This window comes from Pelophylax lessonae (genome assembly GCF_965119305.1).
Source record: "Pelophylax lessonae genome assembly, chromosome: 2".
In the NCBI taxonomy this organism is placed as follows: domain Eukaryota; kingdom Metazoa; phylum Chordata; class Amphibia; order Anura; family Ranidae; genus Pelophylax; species Pelophylax lessonae.
In genome coordinates, this window is record NC_138769.1 from 384,026,850 (window position 1) to 384,047,994 (window position 21,145).

Genomic DNA, 21,145 nt, shown 5'->3' on the forward strand with positions numbered 1-21,145 from the left:
AGGGGGGCCGGTATAATGCTGAGTACAGGATTGCCTGTGTGCCTGATCCTCCTTGCTTTAGGTCAGGGTATGGCTTGTCAATGGCTGCCCATGGGAGCCACAGGTTGCTGCATTCCCCCATACAGGCAAAGGCAAGGATCCCATTTATTCTATTCATAGGGATCTATAGACTGTTTCATGAATGGGAATGCTTGCTTCACAAGCCGAGTCTGACATTTCTCTCCTACAAGGAAAAATCAGCGCTGTGTGTGTGTGTGTATGTGTATATATATATATATATATATATATATATATATGTATATGTATATGTGTGTGTGTGTGTGTGTGTGTGTATATATGTATATATATATATATATATATATGTATGTATGTGTGTGTGTGTGTGTGTGTGTGTGTGTGTGTGTGTGTGTGTGTGTGTGTGTGTGTGTGTTCTTAAAATGATTTATTTAGCAAATTACACTTTTAATGCACAGAAATGCGCTATATTACCTAATTGTTTGGTAAAATATAAAAGGTGATGTTGCGCTGAGTAAATACCTAAAATGCCACGCTCTAACCACTTCTGGACTGGAAGATTTTTTTTTTTTTTTTTTCCCCCTCAATGACCAGGTCCGTTTTTTTTTTTTTTTTTTTTTTTTTTTTTATCATTTTAGGCTGCCGTACATATTTGTGGTTAAAAAAAAAAAAAAAAAAAAACCCCGTAAGAATAAGTTTCTTGTTTGGTTTGCGTAAAAGTTATTCTATATATATATATATATATATATTATAGTGTGTGTGAATTTTTTTTTTTTTTTTTCCTAGTAATGGCAGCAATCAGTGACTGCAATATTGCAGCAGACAGCTCGGACACCTTACTGACATTTTTGGGGGTGAACAGTGACATTACTACAGTAATCAGTGCTTAAAATATGCACTGTTACTGTACTAATGACACTGGCAGGGAAGGGGTTAACACCAGGGGCGAGTAAAGGGTAAATGTGTCCCTAGGTGCTTTCTAACTGTGTGTGGGGCTTTACTTATGGAAAGAACACAGGGACCTGTGTTCTTGAATAGGAGGAACACAGGAGCCCTATGTTCATTGCTGACAGAACAGTCGTGTTTACAACGGCACACTGCCGTTCAGTCTCCACAGGGAGAGAGTGCAGGTGCTCGACGGCAATCGCTGCTGCCGGACCCGCAGAACAGCATTCCATGTGGCGAATGGGCGAGCGCGGTCCTGCAGTGTCTTGCGGTCATTTCGTGGGACAGAGCGGACCTGCTGCAGAATTTGTACTGCTGGCGGTCGGCAAGTGGCTAAAATTGTGCATGTTTGTGGACTGGTAACAAACCTATGGTACCCCAAAAATCTTCATAGGCAACACTTTTTTTTTTTTTTTTTTTTTATAGGTTTTAGTTAGAGGAGGTTTGGTGTTAGCATTATTGCTCACTATGTTTGTGGTGATACCTAATGTGTGGTGTACACATTTGTGTGACCTATGTATGTGTTCACCTTTTGCGTGTGGGAGGCACTGATCTATAATTTTTTTTTTTTAACACTTTCTGAGGAAAAAAAATGATACTTTATTTCTAACACAAGGGATGAACAAAATACTTTGTGATAGCATGGGCCATGACAGGTAATCCTTATGGAAAGATCTGGGGATCTTTTAGACCCCAGATCTCTGCTCTGGCTTCCAGAGGAGCCAATTAGACACAGATTGGTCTGATCAGGTGCTTCACTGGCCGGTAAGCAGCCAATAAACACAAAACAAACGAGTAAGTGAAGAAACACTCGCCACTTCTGGTTTCTTGGGCTCGGTTCACACTAGTGCAGGCTGGGCATTGCAGGTGCGGACCTCATTGACTTCCCACAACCACCTTCCATTGTACTGCTCTTGTGAGACACACAGGGCTGCCATTCATTGTAAATGGCACCTCCACACTCCTCAGCCCACTGTGCGATTGAGGGTGCATGAGTCAGACTGCAAGCACCCTTTTTTTTTTTTTTTTTTTCCCATGTCACGTTGCGCAGTGCCCTATCAAACACAGGACTTTGGGCCCGCTCTAGTGTAAAGCGAGCCTTGGACCATAGAGATGTTTGGGGATGGGGACGTTGCAATCCTTGATGATTTCTATGGTTACCCAGCAAAACCGCCAGCTGCAGTCCTAGACTTCCTGTGGGATAGGAGAACCTTAGAGGGGACCCTTCCTACCACCTGTAAAAAGCAATCCAGCCGATAGTATTGCTTTTACAAAGTGCATTGCCGCAGGCATTATCCCGGTATAACCACTGCAACTCAAGGACGTACAGGAGCGTTCATGGCCAGAAAGTGGTTAATATTTAGATGGCTCCCTCTCGGTTTTCCCAAGCCTATAGCTGGGACAAGTCATGTATAAAACACATCTGGGTCATGCACCCAGCAAATGGAAGTCTGGAGTCTTCAAATGCATGCTTGTCCCAGGAAATCTCTCTCCAAAAATTCAAGAAATGACATCTGCATGATAGCCAGGCAACTAGCATTTTTACAGTGACAGCCTCCATGCTGCTTTCAGAACAGGCTGACAAAGTAGAACTAAATGCAAAACATTTTTGATAGGGAAGGTTTAGGCTAAGGCTTGGCTTCCAGATTCCTTTTCCCACATGAATCACTTTTTGTAGGCTCCCCCTCTTGTATATCAGTGTTGTGGAGGCCTAGAGAAGCTTTTGCTGGAACCAGTGAGCATACCAACCTTCATTTCCCTGGGTTCAGATGCAGACAATGTGGGTGCTAGCCATTAATTGGGTTTGACTCCAGGTGTTTTTTTTTCATTTCCTATGTACCATATAATTTGTTCCATATTCCTAGTGTAGTTGATGGGTGGTTAAAAACCTGCACTCGAGACATTCCCCCCCCCCTTAGCTGTGGTGGCAGGAGTTATACCTCCTGTCAATTGAAGTGAATGGGGCTGCTCTGTGGTAGTTAGGCAATCAAGGGGTTAAAGTAGGCAGCGAGGAAGCAATACCATGCCTCCTTGGTACCTGTCAAATGCTTTCGATGTGCAAACCAAACAAACTCTTCAGAGTCCAAAGCATGTGTGAATGAGTCCTAGTCTTATCTAATGCCAATTAAAGTCAAAGGGGTATAGGGAGGGTGGCACAGATTCCTTCCAATTGGGTATTGGTGCTCTCCTTTCTGATGCTCCCTGATTTGTGGGTGAGCCCTTGCCTCGTTTACAGTGCAGGACTTTTGGCCTTTCATTGTAATACATGACATCAGCGTGAACTGTCAGCCTGTATGACTAAGAGCTGGTTTTGCAGATGGAGGGAAACATCTGGAGTGAGAAATGAGGTATTGCACCTTATTCCTCTACTAGGCTTAAAGCAGCGGAGTTCTGTTTTTAGCTAAAAATACCCCTAGAATAGTCGTGGCTCGTGCATTTAAATAAAGATATCCAGTAAACTGTCCCCTGTTTTGTTTACATCGCAGCATGAATTGCATGCTTTGAGCAGTTGTACAGCGCAGCCATCTGCGGTGTGGGCATCTGAAGCCGCAGTGTCCCTCTTCCGGATTTCGCACAGTGCGCTGCGAGTCCCACAGCTTGCAGGCTGGGTTTCTATAGCCCATTGACTCCTGGGATTGATGACACTCCTCTCCCAGGAGCCAATGCAAAGCCGGAAATGACGTAGTTGGCTGAATAAGGAGGTAGTGAAACTATTTTGCTCCATAAATAAGGTAAGCAAACTGGAGAGAAAAAAATAAAAATGCCAACTCATTTTTAGGATTCACACAATTGCTGCATGGAGGGCATTGTAAAATGTGGGTGAAACTCCGCTTTAACCCTTGTAACCTCCACAATTCCCACTGCAAGGGTAATTTTTTTTTTTTTTTTTTTTTCCCCCTGCTGGGGCTTTGGGGGGGTGCCCTCAATAGCCGCCTTGGGGGGGTTTAGAAACAAGTTTATTTTTTTGTTGGTATCCCCATTAGGGAGATTCTTTTTACGCTTTGCTCTGGAGACCAGTCTGGAAACAAGATGCTATCACTCCAAAGTGTAGATATTCCCTTCTTGGTTGTCCCTGAAACAGTTCCCACATTGAAAGAATTGTCGTCCTGAATTGGTTTTCCCATCCCTTTCTGTCACCAGGTCATGTAGATGGCAATCAACCTGACAGAAGTATCTTTTTTGCCTACTACCGGCTAACTCCAGGGGAAAAAATAAAATGTAAAAATAGTACTTTTGATTTTAATCTTGTTTCCGCTTAAAGTGGAACTAAATCCTCCTATCCTTTTAGTCAAGGAAGCTGCCATATTTTCTTCTGTTCAATCTTTAACTGCCATAGTTGTAATACCAGAGATTTGATGGTTGAGCACACCATCACCTGTGACAATTGGCATTTCTGGCATGCTGGTAGTGTTGGGGCCCTTTCACACATGCAGACGGTTTTTGTCTGTTTTTATTTTTTTTTTAATTGGTTTTAGGGCTCCATTTACACTTCTACCACTTTGGACACTGTTGCAGGATAAGTTGCAGCCCATTGTTTTCAATGATGCCTGTTTAGATGGGTGTAACTCAAAGTTGCAGCGACTTTGAAAAGGTGGTTGCACTACTTTGATGCGACGTGGTGCCAGAGTGTAAAGATGCACAGGAAATTATGACTTTGAAGTTGCGAAGTGTAAATGGAGCCGAAGTCCCTTTGCACACTAGATGTTTTAGCATGCGTCCTCTCCAGGCATTTTAGTGTGCTGGGAAGCACAAGTGCAGTGCCCAGCCCTGCTGTCTGCAACCTTTCAGTCTATGCTGGAATCTTATTCTGCCTTCCAGGCATCCATCTCTAAATGCATAGAGCCCTAAGTAGAAGTACCACTTGGTGCAGCATTAAGCCCTGTCAAGCCAGTTTTTTTTTTTTTAAGCCTGCTTCAGGTAGCTGGGCTGAATGCTGCACCTGTGCCTCTCAGACACCCTAAAATCCTTTGAATGGGTGTACGTGGGCCAAATGCCTAGTGTCCAAGGGGCCTAAGTGGTATTGACATTGAGTAAGGTTGGATGCTGGCCAGACTAGGGAAGACTTTTCACCTGTTCATTGTACAAACATGAGCACTTGTAACCAGAGTTTACAAGAAATATAACACGATGGAGAAACTTTTCTACTCATCCAGTGGCCAGTATCTTTTTTTTTTTTTTTTTTTTTTTTTTTTTTTATTGTATTTTTCTTTCTATTGTGTTTTTTCCCTCCTTGAGGATCTATTCCCACTGCAATAGTTGCTGGAGCATTGTACAGCATCGGCAGCTCTCCATTGCCGACTGCTGTAGGGGGCAGTGTGGTGTGCGATTTCATCGCCATACCAGGCTTTCTTTTTTTTTTGTACAAAACATACACCTCATTGCAATGGGCTGCACTGCTATACATTGCCATGTGAAACAGCACAGTGCACTACAAAAAACTGCAGCGCAGCCTTAGGCTTTGTTGCAGTGCGATTGAGATGCATAGGAAACCATTGATTCCTGTGCGTCCTTGTGGTGCAGTGTATGACTTCACACTGAAGAAAAATTGTCCAAATGATTTGGCGTATCACTTATACAGGCGATCCCCGGGTAACAAACAAGATGGGGACTGTAGGTTTGTATGGTTGGAACATGTACATTTTAGGGTGTAGCCCCAGCCAAAATCATTTTTTTTTTTTTTTTTTTTGGCTTGCATAGGGAAGGGTTAACACCCCTGTTCCATTGTTTTGCTGTCTGTACCCCTAGTCAGAAGGTTTCGCCTCACTTTCTGTCCCTATGACAGCTGGATTTTGAAAACTTTTAGGAAGACAAGGATTGGTGATAAAGCTTCAGTGGAGACACCTTTTTTCCCATGAGAACTTTTACAGGAGTGAATTTCCCTTCCTATGGATGGATTTCATCTCAATTCCTGTTGTCTCCCTCCATTTGTTTGTAAGTAGGATGTTTGTAACCCGGGGACTGCCTGTAGAAAGAGTAAGGGCTCTTTCATACGGAGCGGACCGCATTGCGATCCGCTCCGGCACTTTTTTTTTTTCACAGACATAATGTAAGTCTATGGGCATTGCGGATGTCAGCAGATTACACCGCTGACATCCGATTTTGCTTCCTTTCCGTTTTTTGAACGGAGGAAAAATAGGGTTCTGTTCCAAAAAACTGAACTGAAAGGAAGAAAATCGGATGTCAGTGGATGGTATTCCGCTGACATCCGCAATGCCATGGACTTTATGTCCGTAAATCATCCGCAAAAAAATAGGATGATTTGCGGACATACGGAGCGCCCGTGTGAAAGGGCCCTGAGCATTTAAAGAATCATTCACTTGCATATTTAACAGTAGGCCAGCAATGGCAGTCCCTGTACTTTCTCATGGCAGTAACTTTAATTGTGTAACATTGGTCATGGTGAAAAATATATATATATATATATATATATATATATATATATATATATATATATATATATATATATATATATATATATATATATATATATATATATATATATATATATATATATATATATATATATATATATATATATATATATATATATATATATATATATATATATATATATATATATATATATTAGTAAAACCTTGGTTTGAGAGTAACTTGGTTTAAGAGCGCTTTGCAAGACAAGCAAAATTTTTAAATTAATTTTGACTTGATATACAAGCGATGTCTTGATATACAAGTAGCCTCAAGTCCCAGCTGAGTATAAAAGAGAAGAGAGGCGCCTCTAAGTGTAGCAATATGGCTAAATTTAATGAAGGTACAACATTTAGCAACTCACATGGTTGATGATTGGAACAGGCACATCTAAGGATGCAGGCATCAGGGGTAAAGCTGTCCACATAGGACCATCCTCCGCACCGCCATCTACGTCATCCTTTCCATGCTGCCCCTCGCTTTAAGATCACTTTACTGCAGGGGGGTCTTCCCGTTCAGGATTACAGACTAGCAGCCGGCGGTGCAGACTATGGTCTATGTGAACAGCTTTACCCCGGATGCCTGCATACTTGTGCCTGTTTTATTCATCAACCATGTGAGTTGCTAAATTTTGTACCTTCATTAAATGGAACCATATTGCTACACTTAGAGGCGCCTCTCTTCTCTTTGATACCCTGTAGCTCCTGCTGGATTTTGCTTCCAATCCCCTTGTGGAAGCGGCTATTTGTGGATGGACATTTTATGGTTATATAACCTATCGCAATGCTATAATCTTTTTATATGGACTATAAATTGAAGGATTTATGAATAAATGGTTGTGGAACGAATCATCTGAGTTTCCATTATTTCTTATGGGAAAATTCGCTTTGATATAAGAGTGCTTTGGATTACAAGCATGCTTCCGGAACGAATTATGCTCGCAATCCAAGGTTTTACTGTGTGTGTGTGTGTGTGTGTGTGTGTGTGTGTGTATATATATATATATATATTTGGGCTATATTCTGCAGCTTTTATTCTGTAGTAATCTGCACGATTTTAAGTGGTTTATTATGTTATCTTCACAGAACAATGCCAGGGTGGCAGTACTTGGAGCCTCTGGGGGCATTGGGCAGCCTCTTTCCTTGCTTTTGAAGAACAGTCCTTTAATCAGCAACCTTGCCCTCTATGATATTGCTCACACACCAGGGGTTGCCGCAGATCTGAGCCACATTGAAACCAGAGCCAAAGTGACAGGTAACAGGAATGACCCATTTACATTATATTATATAGTTTATTGCTAGCAATTACTTTGTCATAGTGCTTACTAGTTTGCAAACACACAAAGTAGAACACCAGTTGAGCTGCCGTGTGAGCTATACACAGGGCTTTTAGCAAACTTTTTTTAATTTTTTTTTTGCTGCGTTCAAAACGGGGAAAAAAAATGCAGCATGTTCTATTTTTGTTGGCTGCACTGGTGTGATCCAGGGCCACTGGAATACACTGGACTGCATCTGGTGTGAACCCGCCTGTAGTATTTTAATGAGGAGCTGCACTGTCTGTCTTTTTTTTTTGTGTGCTTCTGCTTTCTTTCAACCCATTTCAAAATTCAAATCAACAGGATACATTGGAGCCGAGCAACTTCCAGAGAGCCTGAAAGGTGCTGATGTTGTAGTAATCCCTGCTGGTGTTCCCAGAAAACCTGGTATGTTTTAATCTAATCTAAGAGATGACCAATATACGTTCCTTATCTGCAATAATGTTTCATTTTGGCACATATGCTTGGACAAATTTATTTTTTCTGTTGACTCCAGGCATGACTCGTGATGATCTGTTTAACACAAATGCATCTATTGTCGCCACACTGACTGATGCCTGTGCTAAAACCTGCCCAGAAGCCATGATTTGCATCATCGCCAATCCTGTGAGTTTAGTGTTTACACTGTAATTTTATGTAGATTTTCTTGCTTGTACTGATGCTCTGGAGCACAGATCAATCTTTGGATCTTTACCCTTTGACCCTTCCAAAAAAAAAAAAATGCACCAGTGGGAAAAATCTGCTGTGAACGTGACCCATAGGAAAGCATGTTAGATGAACTGTAGTGTTTCTGCAAGACTAAACTTTTAGGTGTGAACCAGGCCTAAGCCAGTGTTTTATATAAAACTAAGAAAACTGGCTGTTCTTGTTAGGTTATTTAAGTTGTCACCAGAAATGGAATAGAGGACATTTTATGAAAAATTGTAGAAGTGGTGATTTACCTCACTTTGGGGGGAGATTTCTGGTTGTAGCTACAAGACTGGAAGTGAGAGGAAATATCTTAAATGGGACACGCATTGCATTAAACCCTGACTGGGTTAGTGAACATTCCATACGCTCTCTAAATACACTGCTCAAAAAAAGTTTTCAGAATATGGCATCAAGTCAATTAAACTCCTGGAATATTGATCTGGTCAGTTAGGTAGCAGAGGGAGGGGGTTGCTAATCAGTTTTAGCTGCTTTGGTGTTAGTGAAATTACCGACAGGTGTACTAGATGGGCAACAATGAGAACCCCCCCCCCCACCAAAACGGGAGTGGTTTTACAGGTAGAGGTCACTGACACTTTTTTTTTTTTTTTTTTTCTTCCATTAGTTTTGCATTTGGCTGTCAGTACTGGTAGCATGAGACGATACCTGGACCCTATAGAGGGTACACAGGCAGTCCAACTCCTCCAGGATGGCCCATCAATAGGTGCAATTGCCAGAAGGTTTTCTATGTCTCCCAACAGTCTCAAGAGCATGGAGAAGATTCCAGGAGACATGTAGTTACTCTAAGAGAGCTGGACAGGGCTGTAGAAGGTCCTTAACCAATCAGCAGGACCGGTATCTTATCCTTTGTGCAAGAAGGACCAGGGTGAGCACTGCCAGAGCACTCCAAAATGACCTCCAGCAGGCTACTGGTGTAAATGTCTCTGACCAAACTCATAAGGGTGGCCTAAGGGCCTGGCATCCTCTAGTGGGCCCTGTGCTCACTGCCTGGCACCGTGGAGCTCGATTGGCATTTGCTATTGAACAGCAGAATTAGCAGGTCTACCACTGGTGCTCTGCTTTTCACAGATGAGAACAGGTTCACCCTGAGCACATGTGAAAGGGTCTAGAGAAGCCTAGGAGAAAGTTATGCTGCCTAAAACATTGTTCAGCATGACTGGTTTGGTGATGGTCTGGGGAGGCATATCCATGGCGACATACAGGCTAGACAATGGCACTTTGACTGCTATTAGGTTTTGGGATGAAATCTTTGGACCCATTGACAGACCCTAAGCTAGTGCAATGGGTCCTGGGTTCCTCCTGGTGCATGAAAATGCCCGGCCTCATGTGGTGAGAGTATGCAGCCAGTTCCTGGAGGATGAAGGAATTGCCATTGACTGGCCCTCCATGCTCACGTGATCTAAATCCAATAGAACATCTCTGGGACATGTTTCGGGCCATCCGACGCCACCAGTTTGCACCTCAGTCTGTTCAGGAGCTCAGTGATGCCCTGGTCTAGATCAAGGAGGAAATACCCCAGAACACCATCCGTTGTCGTTGGGAGCATGTCCCAACATTGTCAGGCATGCATACAAGCACATGGGGGTCCATACAAACTAAATACCATTTTGAGTTGCTGCAATGAAATTTTAGCAAAATGGACTAGCCTGCTGTATCCAATCCATTTAGGGATGCTCTTGGGAAGAGGCATTGCATACCACACTTTATTCCATATGTGGGCTTTCCCTTAATTACCTGTTTAAACGTTTTTTTTTTACCAAGCAAAAGATCAATCTTTCTGCATATGCTCATTGTTGCCCAGATAAGTTATACGTACTTTTAAACAGCTTGTGAACAGATCAAAGCTTACTTGTTAAGGAAAAGCTTGGCTGCTTATGAGTGTGTGTGTGTGTGTGGTTGTGGGGGGGTCTGCCTATTTTCCACAATTGCCAAGCAAAGATTTTCTTTTGGGTTGATATATCCTCGTGCTCTGAGTAGCACCTTTCTGCGATCTAGAATGAACTATGATTGCAAATTGGAGCTTTAATAAAAATTTACAAAGGATATTTTTTTTATTTTTTTTTTTTTATTTAATAGGTGAACTCAACTATTCCTATTACTTCTGAAGTTTTTAAGAAACATGGTGTTTACAATCCTAACCGTATTTTTGGTGTTACTACCCTGGACATTGTTCGAGCCAACACATTTGTAGCTGAGCTGAAGGTAAGTGAAGCAAACTTTTTCACAGTATAGTTCAAGTTGAGATTTTCAGGTGCTATTCGCACTTTTTTGTTCTTGGTACCATAATATGATGCACACAGATGAATGGTGGGATTTGTTGCATTAGTTAATGAGCTCATGGATATTTGTGTTGGCAACCTCATGTGCATTTATCTGACTGTGGAATACATTTGACCGGCCCAATTTCTATTAGCTTGAATGGCAAAATTTTTGGTCTTTGTACTCAAAATGCAGCATATGAAACCTATTTCAAATATTTTGGGAGAAATTGGACCTACTAAAATGAAGGTAATTTTGAAAACGATAGCAACAACACGGCCTCAAAGTTAGGACTGGGCAACAAAGCTTGCAAAGTGGTACTAACAAGGAAGAGCATTTTTTTTGCAACAAATTAGGTTAATTGGGTATAAAAAGGCCATCATAGAGGTTCAGAGTGTCTCAGAAGTAAAGATGTGCAGAGTTTCCCCTATCTATGAAAAGATGTCAAACAATTTCAGAATGTTCAACATAAATTGCAATTTTTAGACAGACTTTTAAATATCATTTAGAGTACATCTCCATATTCTGAGAAATCTGTGCCCAAGGCTGAAACACAATACTAGATGGCTTTGGGCCCTCAGACAGCTCTGCATTAAAAACAGGTGTGATTCTGTGATGGACATGGGCTCAGGAATACTTCCAAAAATCACTGTCTGCAGACACCATTCACCCTACCATCCAAAAAAAATGCAAGTTCAAGCTCCCTCATGCAAAGAAGCTATATTTGAACATGATCCACAGATGCCAGTCTGGGCCAATGCTCATTTAAAATGGTCTGTTCATTCAAAAGCCTGCATTTCTAATGGTGTGGGGTCCATAAGGGTGTATGAAATGAGCAGCTTGCACTTCTGGAAAGGAAAGCTATCGCCAGGTTTTAGAGCAGCATATGATCCCATCCAGACACCCTTGCATATTTCAGCAGGACAATGCCAAACCACATGTCGCATTTGACAATACCATGGCTTTGTAAAAGTCTGGGTGGTTTTAACTGGGCTGCCTGCAGTCCAGACCTTTCACCAACTGAAAATATTTGGTGCATCTTGAATTGAAAAATACAAGAGTCCTCTCCCAAAGCTCCAGCAACTGGTCTCCATTTACAGAATGTTGGTAAGGGGGGATGCTACACAATGATAAACATGGCCCTGTCTTAACTTATTTGAGATGTGTTGGTGCCATGATCATTTTAAATATTTGATGGCTTCTATTGTGACTAAAATATGGCTTTGTGAGATTTGCAGATCATTCCTTTCTGTTTTCACACAGCATCCCCACTTTTTTCCCTTCTGAATTGAATGTTTACTAGATTGTGATTTGGGTGTTTAAAGCTCTATTTAAAAATTTCTTTTTTTTTTTTTTTTTAGGGGTTGGATCCAGCACGTGTGAATGTTCCTGTAGTTGGTGGACATGCTGGCAAAACTATTGTACCTCTGATTTCTCAGGTATCTTCTATCATTATTCTTGTGTGCACAAGTTTAAGCTTTTTTCTGAAACTTGCTTGGTCAAATAATTGCCTGTTTTCAGTATTGATTGTAAACCCAGAAGGCATTTTACCTTAATGCATTCTGTGCATTAAGGTAAAAACCTTCAACTGCAGTCAAAGCCTATGAGGAGGCAGCTGTGATGTAGCCAAGCTGTGCACTTGTGTTCCCCCTCAGCAGCTGGTTTTCTCAGGGTGCACACACAAAAAGGGAAGAGTGGATTGTTGGCTGTGACTCTAGAAGAGGACCACTGTCTGTGCAAAACCATTGTACAGAACAGGTAAGTATAACATGTTTTTGTTTGAGAAAAATGTAGGCGTTAAGATTATCTCAAGCATTTAAAGAGCTTTTTCTCTTATGTCCTCTGACAGTCCCGGCCCATTCGGTATACCTTCACGAGTGGGTAATGGCGCTCTGCAGGAGTAAGCTAGGCAGTGAAGGGTTAATAAAAAAAAAAAAATCTACATTGAGACACACCTCTAGGGGGCCGTCCCTCAGCAATTTTCCTGACAGTTGGCACTGTTCTCCAGTTTAATGCTGCCTAGCGTCAGGAGTAGGTCTAGGTCTTCCCATATGTCTCAGTTCTCAGGATTTTTTTTTTTTTCCTTGAAACAATTTTTTAAAATTGGATATTTTCTTTCACTCACTATCACTAGTTAGTCAGGGGGATCCCTGGAGGACTTCAAGCGACAGCAGAGCTGGGCCTCGCACTGGATAATCTAAATCCTTATGGAGTCCCAGCCTGCCAACCAGCATCGCAGGTCATTGGTGCGCCCAGGCCTCGCAACGACAGTGCCCTGAGGACGGGGACGAGCCTGCGAGTCTTTTAGACCTCTATTCTATACGGTGATGACCACGGATGCCAGCTTGTCGGGCTGGGGTGGAGTTCTGGACACGATTTGTGCCCAGTGGACATGGTCGGCGGAGGAATCCTCCTTGCCGATAAATGTCTTGGAGCTCTGGGCAATCAAGCTCTGCTTGTTCCATTGGACAACTCTGATACAGGGTCGCCCGGTTTGTGTTCAGTCGGAAAACACCACGGCTGGAGCTTATATCAATTATCAAGGGGGCACGAAGAGTGGCAGAGATCCTGTCTTGGGCCGAGACGCACATTCCAGCGATTTTTGGCTGTTCACATTCCGGGTGTGGAAAACTGGCAGGCGGACTGTCGCCAGTCCTTGGACCAGGGGAATTGGTCCTGGCATCCAGAGGTTGTTCGCCTGGTGGGGGAATCCAGACATGGGATCTGTTCGTCCCATCTCAACAAAAAGGTGGGAAGGTTTGTGGCCAGAGTCTGCGATCCTCTGGCTTAGGCCACAGACACGTTGGTGGTGCCCTGGCACCAGTATCAGCTGACTTATGCCTTCCCTCCGATTCAACTGTTATCCAGGTTCCTCCGCAGGTTGGCGTTGGAATGGGTGCAGGTAATTCTGGTGGCCCCCAGACTGGCTGCGTCGGTCATGGTACGCAGACATTGTGCAGATGGTCGTCGAGCCTCCTTGGCGGCTTCCGCTGAGAGACTATCTACTGTCTCAAGGGCTGATCTTCCATCCTGCTTTACAGTCTCTGGCTTTAACGGTGTGGCTGTTGAAGCCAAGTTTTGAGAGAAGGGTATCTCGAATGCTGTCATTCCTACCTTACTAAGGCACGGAAAGCTACCTCCAGGAAGACTTGCCATTCTACCTGGAAGGCGTATATTGCCTGGTGTGGCAAGGATTTTGGCCTTCCTGCAGGAAGGTGTGGAATCGGCGCTTGGCACTGGCCTCGTAAAAGGGTCAGTTGTCGGCCTTAGCCATTTTCTTCCAGCGTCCCTTGGTGACTAATTCCTTGATTCGCGCCTTTTATTCAAGGGGTGCGTCATCTGGCTCCCCCGCGGAAGGCTCCTTTGCCTCCATGGGACCTGAATTTGGTTGTCCATTTTACTACGGCCCCCCTTTGAAAACATCAGTGATTCCTCTGCCTGTGTTGTCGCAAAAAGTTGCCTTTCTGGTGGCTATCACCTCTGCTCGCAGAGTGTCTGAGTTGGCAGCGCTGTCTTGCTGCTCACCTTATCTGGTTGTTCATAGAGATGAAGTGGTCTTGAGACCTAATCCATCTTTTCTTCCCAAGGTGGTATCTGCCTTCCACCTCAATGAAGATATTGTCTTACCTTTTGCTTTGTGCGAAACCCAAGCATCCCAAGGAATTTTCCTTACACTCCTTGGATGTGTTCCAGGCAGTCAGGGTTTACCTGTCTGCTACAGTCTTTTTTAGGAAGTCCTGAGGGACCTCGGAAGGGTTTGGCTGCATCCGCTGCTGCAACAATCTCCTAATGAATCAGACAGACTATTCAGGCCCATTGACAAAAGGGTCAGGTGCCTCCCTGTCGGGGCTCATTCTACTAGAGCTGTCGGTGCCTCTTGGGCGTTTCGCCATCAGGCTTCTGTGGCTCAGGTGTGCAAAGCAGCAACCTGGTTGTCTGTGCACACTTACATAAGATTTTACAAACTCGATGTAATGGCATCCTCGGATGCTTACTTGGGCCGCAAGGTTTTGAGTGCGGTGGTTGTTTGAAGAGACGTGTTGCGTCTCTTTTCTGGGTGAGCTTCTGTTGTCCTGTTGGTTCGTGGTGTGTTTTTTTTTTTTTTTTTGCCTGCTTGACACGTTACCTTGTCTTTAGGTTGTGTCTTCCCACCGCGCACGCCTGCACTGCTTTGGGACGTCCCACTCGTGAAGGTATACCGAGCGGGCTGCGACTGTCGAGAGGACGTAAGAGGAAATTGAGTTTTTGTAAGAACTTACCGTAAAACTCTTTTCTGAGTCTGACAGTCGCAGCCCCCGCCCCTGTGTTTTTTTTTTTTTTTTTCTTTGGGGTTGATGCCTGTGTCAGGATAATGGCTGAGGGACGGCCCCCTAGCGGTGTCTGTGTGAAGTTTATTAACCCTTCACTGCCTAGCTTACTCCTGCAGAGAGCACCATTACCCACTCGTGAAAGTATACCGAATGGGCTGCGACTGTCAGAGGACTCAGAGAAAAGTTTTACGGTAAGTTCTTGCAAAAAACAATTTTATATAGTACCCCCAGTAGTAATCTGGCAGAAAGCGCTGGGATTTCTCATCTACCTCTCAAAGCCTCTTTGCAAGCGCTCAGCAAGATCATGTAGGATTTTTGTCTTGTTTTTAGCTTTTTCTTTTCGATGCCAGCGTGATCCATATATAAAACGGCTTTCTTGGCTGAATTCTAACTAGAACTGCTGCCATTGTGGAGCTCTTGATTTTTAATAAAATAAAAAATAATTTTACTAATGGCGGTGATATTTTTAGCGGGATTGCGGCAGACAGATCGGACCCTTTACTGAAATTGACACTACTACAGTAATCAGTGCTAAAAAAAAAGCACTTGCTGTAAAGACACTGGCAGGGAAGGGGTTAACCTAGGGGCACTCAAAGGGTTAAATGTGAGCTGAGGGGGATGGGCTTATTGGCTCAACACAGGGACCTGTGTTACGTAATGGCAGGAACACAGGAGCCCTGTGATAACTGGGTCTGCCATGTTTACAACGGCAGAACGCTGTTCTGTCTTCCCGAGGAATGATCGCAGGTGCCCAGCTCTGCAGATTGGCTTCCCCTGTCGTGATTCAACGCATGCAGCAATTCCCACCCCCCCCCCCCCCCCCCCGGAGCGATGTATGGTTACGGCGAGTCGCTCAGTATATCTGAGGCAGGCAGTCAGCAAGTGGTTAATCTGAGATCCTTGTGACACTTTGGCACCATAGACTTCTAGGGGCTAGTAGATTGCCTCCTGTCCCTCTGCCAACTCCATAGAAGCCTATGGAGCCAATATGCATAGGTGTGTGCGTAGACCAGAACCAGGAACCATGAGTCCAGTTACCGTGGATGACTTGCCCACTAGAAAACTGAAACCTCACTTGAGCTTGTAAAGCTGAAATGTTGCTTTTATGGTTAAGGGTCCTTTAATACAGAACATGTATATTTTTACTTGTTTCAGTGTACCCCCAAAGTAGAATTTCCTCAAGACCAGCTGGAACCCCTTGTTTTTAGGATTCAAGAAGCTGGGACAGAAGTAGTTAAAGCCAAAGCTGGAGCAGGTATGTACTCGTATGTAATTGCTTATTTGAAATGGGTTTTATAGAGCATAAGTATGACCGTCAAATTGTCATTTCTTCAGCAACAATGGAAAGCATTATCAAGTGACTGGCATAGATTAAAAATGAATGTTGCATGACGTGAAATCCCATGCTAGTCAATGAGAGCTGTCCAAATTTGCATCACTTTAGGATAGGTTCCTGCACTACTTTGATCTGACTTTGAAAGGACTTTTACACTCTGGAACGTTGTAGTCTTTATCAAAGTCAGTCTCCAAAGTTGCACTGAAAATCCTTATCTTTGTGTGGTGTGTTTTTTTTTTTTTTTTTTTCCTGAGATTGAAAGAATGTTGGTTTCCTCCTTTGATCTGCTTTCAGCACGTGTTGGCAGTTGAAACCTAGAAATTGCTTATCTTACAATTTCTTTCTAGGATCTGCAACACTGTCCATGGCCTATGCTGGAGCACGCTTCGTCTTTTCACTGCTGGATGCTATGAATGGGAAGGAGGGTGTCGTGGAATGCTCTTTTGTTAGATCTGAAGAGACTGAGAGCCCATATTTCTCAACCCCTTTGCTGCTAGGGGTAAGTATCTCCTAAAAGTTGTGCTAAATTTGTGCCCCGGTTACTGTTGGCAACTCAGACCATTATCAACAAGCCACTTGTAATTGCTCATAGTTGTTGCTTTTTTTTTGTCTGGTCACATTGTTCTGTATTAGACATTAGTTTGCCTGGCCCAAACAAAACTATTTAAAGTGTTGCAGAATTAAACGCCCATGATTCCTTCACTACACACCATACTGAGGCGAACTGTTGTGAAACTAACATAGCTAGTTTGCAGATCACTTTTCCATCTAGGATAATTTTTGGGTTCAAATATCTTATTAGAAAACCTGCCATAATGTACAGTTCTATGAGCAGCAAAATATGTAGGAACACCACACACAACCTTGGTCCACGTCATGAAGTGCTAAACCCTCTTAGAGGAAAGAACTGGAAAACAAACAAAAAAAAAAAAACGGGGAAGGAACTAAGTAGCCAGCACTTAGTTGGCCCGCCCAGCCATACCTCAGTGTTATGGTTAAGAGACAGCCAGTGTCGAAAGGGGGGGGGGGGGAGATTAAGGACATGTAGGAAGGATGGAGTGGTTCGAGGAGTGTCTGGTGGCAGCCCGGAGAGTGCCAGTGGGAAACCAAAAGTCATGGGCCCAAGAGGTTAATTGTCAAAGCCTTGGGACAGGGACTCAAGGCTGTCAGACATTGGAGTAGCGTTGCACATCATCCTGTAGTGTTGCCTCAGTTTTGATGTGTATCCTCTCCCGGGTAACTCTGTATTTAACGGTGATTGTCAACGGTTTCCCAAAAAATCTAGCAATTCGGTTTGCAGCTGTCCTAATATGGAAGAGGAGACAGAATTTCTTCCCTGTCAGCCCTGTGGGTGCTACATTAGTAGGGCTATCTGTGGGTCAGGAGATATGGACTTGTCTAATAACCCAAAATGGATAGGTTTAGGGATACTCTTGAGTTGTGTGCCAGATATCTGACCAGTCTTCGGGTGTAAGTTCCAGTCAGATTTCAACTTGGCTACATAAGCTGGGAGAGTGAGCCTAAGGTTGTGTAGAGTTATCACTCCTTTGACATGAGGGCAAGATGCACATATGTGCTCATCTAAAGTATTAAAGTGGATAATAGTGTGTTTTTCATACAATGAGTGAATTTAGACTTTGACTTTTTTTTTTTTTTTTTTTTTTTTTTTTTTTTTTTTTTGTGCTTGACAAAGCAAATTCTTTCTGTGAATTTTAATGTTTCTACTCCACAGAAAAATGGCATTGAGAAGAACTTTGGCTTGGGAAAACTGACTCCATATGAAGAGAAGCTTGTAGCTGACGCTATGGGAGAATTGAAGGCCTCTATTAAGAAGGGGGAGGAATTTGCAAAGAACTTCAAGTGAATGTAAAACTTACCTTGGAAGTTGACTTCCCTAATTTATTGAAGCAAGGTGACACTTTTAGAATTGAGCCCATAAAATATGCTGTGGAGAGGTCTGAATTGCAATAGATTGCTTTTGCTGAATGTTTCTTTTGCAGTAAACAAGATATCCTCGCAGCATATACAATGGTAACTCAGTAACAGCACTTACATCCATTGCTTTTACCAGTGAAAAGCAAATATTGTTGAGATTGAATTTGAATTAAACATCCTATTCTTTCTAATGTCTTATGTGTTTTGTTTGGTTTTTTTTTTTTTTTTTTCTTTCACAAATTGTTGCTTTTTTTTTTTTTTTTTTTTAGCACATCTGAACAGCAGTTGCACTTCGTGAGGGATTATGTGCTAGCTAAGCCCTAACTTCCTGTGCATTGGTAAATGTATATGCCATTGCAGCTCCTATTTTCACTTTGAAGAGGCCAATTTTCTAAGTTTAATGCAGATGCATGAAATGTTGCCTGGTTTGGGTGACCTTGATGGTGACTTTTAGCTGGGTTAGAGGACTGCATTCTGCTACTGGCCTTGAAAAAGTGACTTGTGGGTTATGTAACCTTGGTGCATGCATTCAAAGATGACTTCGACAGGTGTGAACTATTTTTGCCATGTTGGGAGTGTTCATGTTGGTTTTGTACTGCCCTATAGCATGTGTAAGGGATCCCTGAAGAGATATTGAGCCTTTTCTTAACTGCACTTTTATTTTTTTAACCACTTGCCCCTCAACTGTTGGCTCACATGAGCAGGACCCTCTTGCCTTCAATTGTAACCATGTTTCCTTTACTATTATAAAGCACTAAAACTAAATCCTGTGTCATAACCCTAATTGTGCGGACTAAGCAGTTGCACTGGCCGGTAAATGAGGTTGTGGCTTTGCAGCCTGCTGGATCCGGATGCATTGCGTGCTATGTTGACTGGGCATTGCCCTTATATTTGACGGGGAATCCTGACCATCTCCTTCCCAGGATTAAGGTGTTGCATGCTTGATCTGGTGCCGTTTTTTCTTGCTGCTGGTGAGTGAATGGAGGAGTGTGGGACAGCTGGCTAGAATGACTTCAGTTCTGTTTTACACCCCCTCAAAGAGGGAAACGCAGTTCTCTTTGAATTCTCCCTGTCCTGCCACACGAGTGCTCTGGATTTCCCCTTGCCCCACCTTGCTGCACTGTCCTTCCCTTCCTTAGTGAGACTCTCCCTTGGACCTGTGTTCTACAGGGGATGGTCCATATGCCTTCTGCTGTGCTTGGTTTGTGGCTGGGGGCTGAAAGTGCTGTCATTTTTTTTTTTTTTTCACAGGGGTGTGCAAATTATATCACCTAATTACCCAGGACCTGCAGTTTCAGGTGCCAGGCAGGTTTTTTTTTTTATTTATTTTTTGGTCTGCTGTGAGCAAGCAGCGATCTGGCACTTCCAGCTCTAACACATGCCAATGGTTCATGGTTGGCCTGCTGATTGGCAGCGCAGACAGCTGTGAGATCTTGAGTTAACACAGATCTCTACTAACAGCGGGATGGGCTGGTTTTTTTTTTTTTTTGGTATCCCTGCAAAGCAGGAAATATCTGATTCTCTCTGAAATCCACATGGATGGAAACCCCTTATTTTCCATCTGTCTGGAGGATTGGATGAAAACGGACTGGAGGTCTGTTTTTTTTCATCTGATCTCCCATGGAGGAGAGCGGGATTCTAAAAGGTCTGTCTGAGCGGAGACGGACCTGTTTTCTTGCCCTCCAGATGGTTTTACCCCTTTCACAAGCAAACCATTTTTTTGCCATTTTGCACTACTTTGACAACTGCACCATGCAACACTGTACACAAATTAAACTTATTTAAAACATTGATAGAGCTTTTTGGTGGTATCTGACCACCACTGGGTTTTTGTGCTATAGCCAAGAAAAAAAAAAAATTACTTTTTTCTAATAAACATATCCAATAAAATTTCTTCATAAATTTTTAGCCAAAATGAATTCCGCTACATGTCTTTGTAGAAACAAAAGCATCCCAATGAGTGTATTAGGTTTGGTTTATTGAAATACACTGAACAAAAATTATAAAAAAAACACTTGATTTTTGCCCCTATTTATGAGCTGAACTCAAAGATCTCCAAGACTGTACACCGAAGGCCCATTTTCCTCAAATCTTGTTCACAAATCTGTGTAAGGGTCCTTTCATCACGGGCTTTCCACCCGACGAACTCAGTTTTGCTCAGCGGGGATCAATCCGCCTATCCCCGCTGAGCAAAACTGAGTTTGTCGGGTGGAAAGCCCGTGGTGAAAGGACCCTTACACAGATTTGTGAACAAGATTTGAGGAAAATGGGCCTTCGGTGTACAGTCTTGGAGATCTTTGAGTTCAGCTCATAAATGGGGGCAAAAATCAAGTGTTTGTTTTATAATTTTTGTTCAGTGTATTTCAATAAACCAAACATAATACACATTGGGATCCTTTTGTTTCTACAAAGACATGTAGCGGAATTCATTTTGGCTAAAAATTTATGAAGAAATTTTATTGGATATGTTTGTTTAAAAAAAAAAATAAATTTTCTTTCTTGGCTATAGCACAAAAACCCAGTGGTGGTCAGATACCACCAAAAAGCGCCATCAATGTTTTAAATAAGTTTAATTTGTGTACAGTGTTGCATGGTGCAGTTGTCAAAGTAGTGCAAAATGGCAAAAAATGGTTTGCTTGTGAAAGGGGTAAAACCATCTGGAGGGCAAGTGGTTAAATGAACTAAGTTCTTAGAGATCGTAAGAAGATTAATAGGCAAAAGCTGAGAGGCGTAACTGTAAAACCTGTTTTGTGCATCTGCAACAATCAGGGCTACATAAGAGAAGGGGTGCTATGCTTTTAAAGAATAAAAATTTAAAATGATAAGCTTTTGGTGACAATACCATTAAGGCTGGATACACACTATAAATACAACTTTTTGTCAGATTTTCTT

At 42.8% G+C, this 21,145-nt stretch overlaps 1 protein-coding gene across 2 annotated transcripts in view; it reads left to right on the forward strand.

Annotated features, from left to right (window-relative positions):
• MDH2 (malate dehydrogenase 2) overlaps window positions 1-21,145 on the forward strand; it is a 254,993-nt gene that overhangs the window by 239 nt on the left and 233,609 nt on the right. The window contains exons 2-9 of one of the 2 annotated variants that reach the window (XM_082247781.1): window positions 7,476-7,644; window positions 8,009-8,092; window positions 8,202-8,311; window positions 10,490-10,615; window positions 12,034-12,111; window positions 16,138-16,237; window positions 16,666-16,817; window positions 18,051-18,444. In XM_082247781.1, coding sequence (XP_082103907.1) covers window positions 7,476-7,644; window positions 8,009-8,092; window positions 8,202-8,311; window positions 10,490-10,615; window positions 12,034-12,111; window positions 16,138-16,237; window positions 16,666-16,817; window positions 18,051-18,182 — 951 coding nt within the window. In that variant the 3' untranslated portion in view covers window positions 18,183-18,444. Of the gene's footprint in view, window positions 1-7,475; window positions 7,645-8,008; window positions 8,093-8,201; window positions 8,312-10,489; window positions 10,616-12,033; window positions 12,112-16,137; window positions 16,238-16,665; window positions 16,838-18,050; window positions 18,445-21,145 lie in introns of those variants that run through there. The other variant, XM_082247782.1, reaches the window with a different exon arrangement.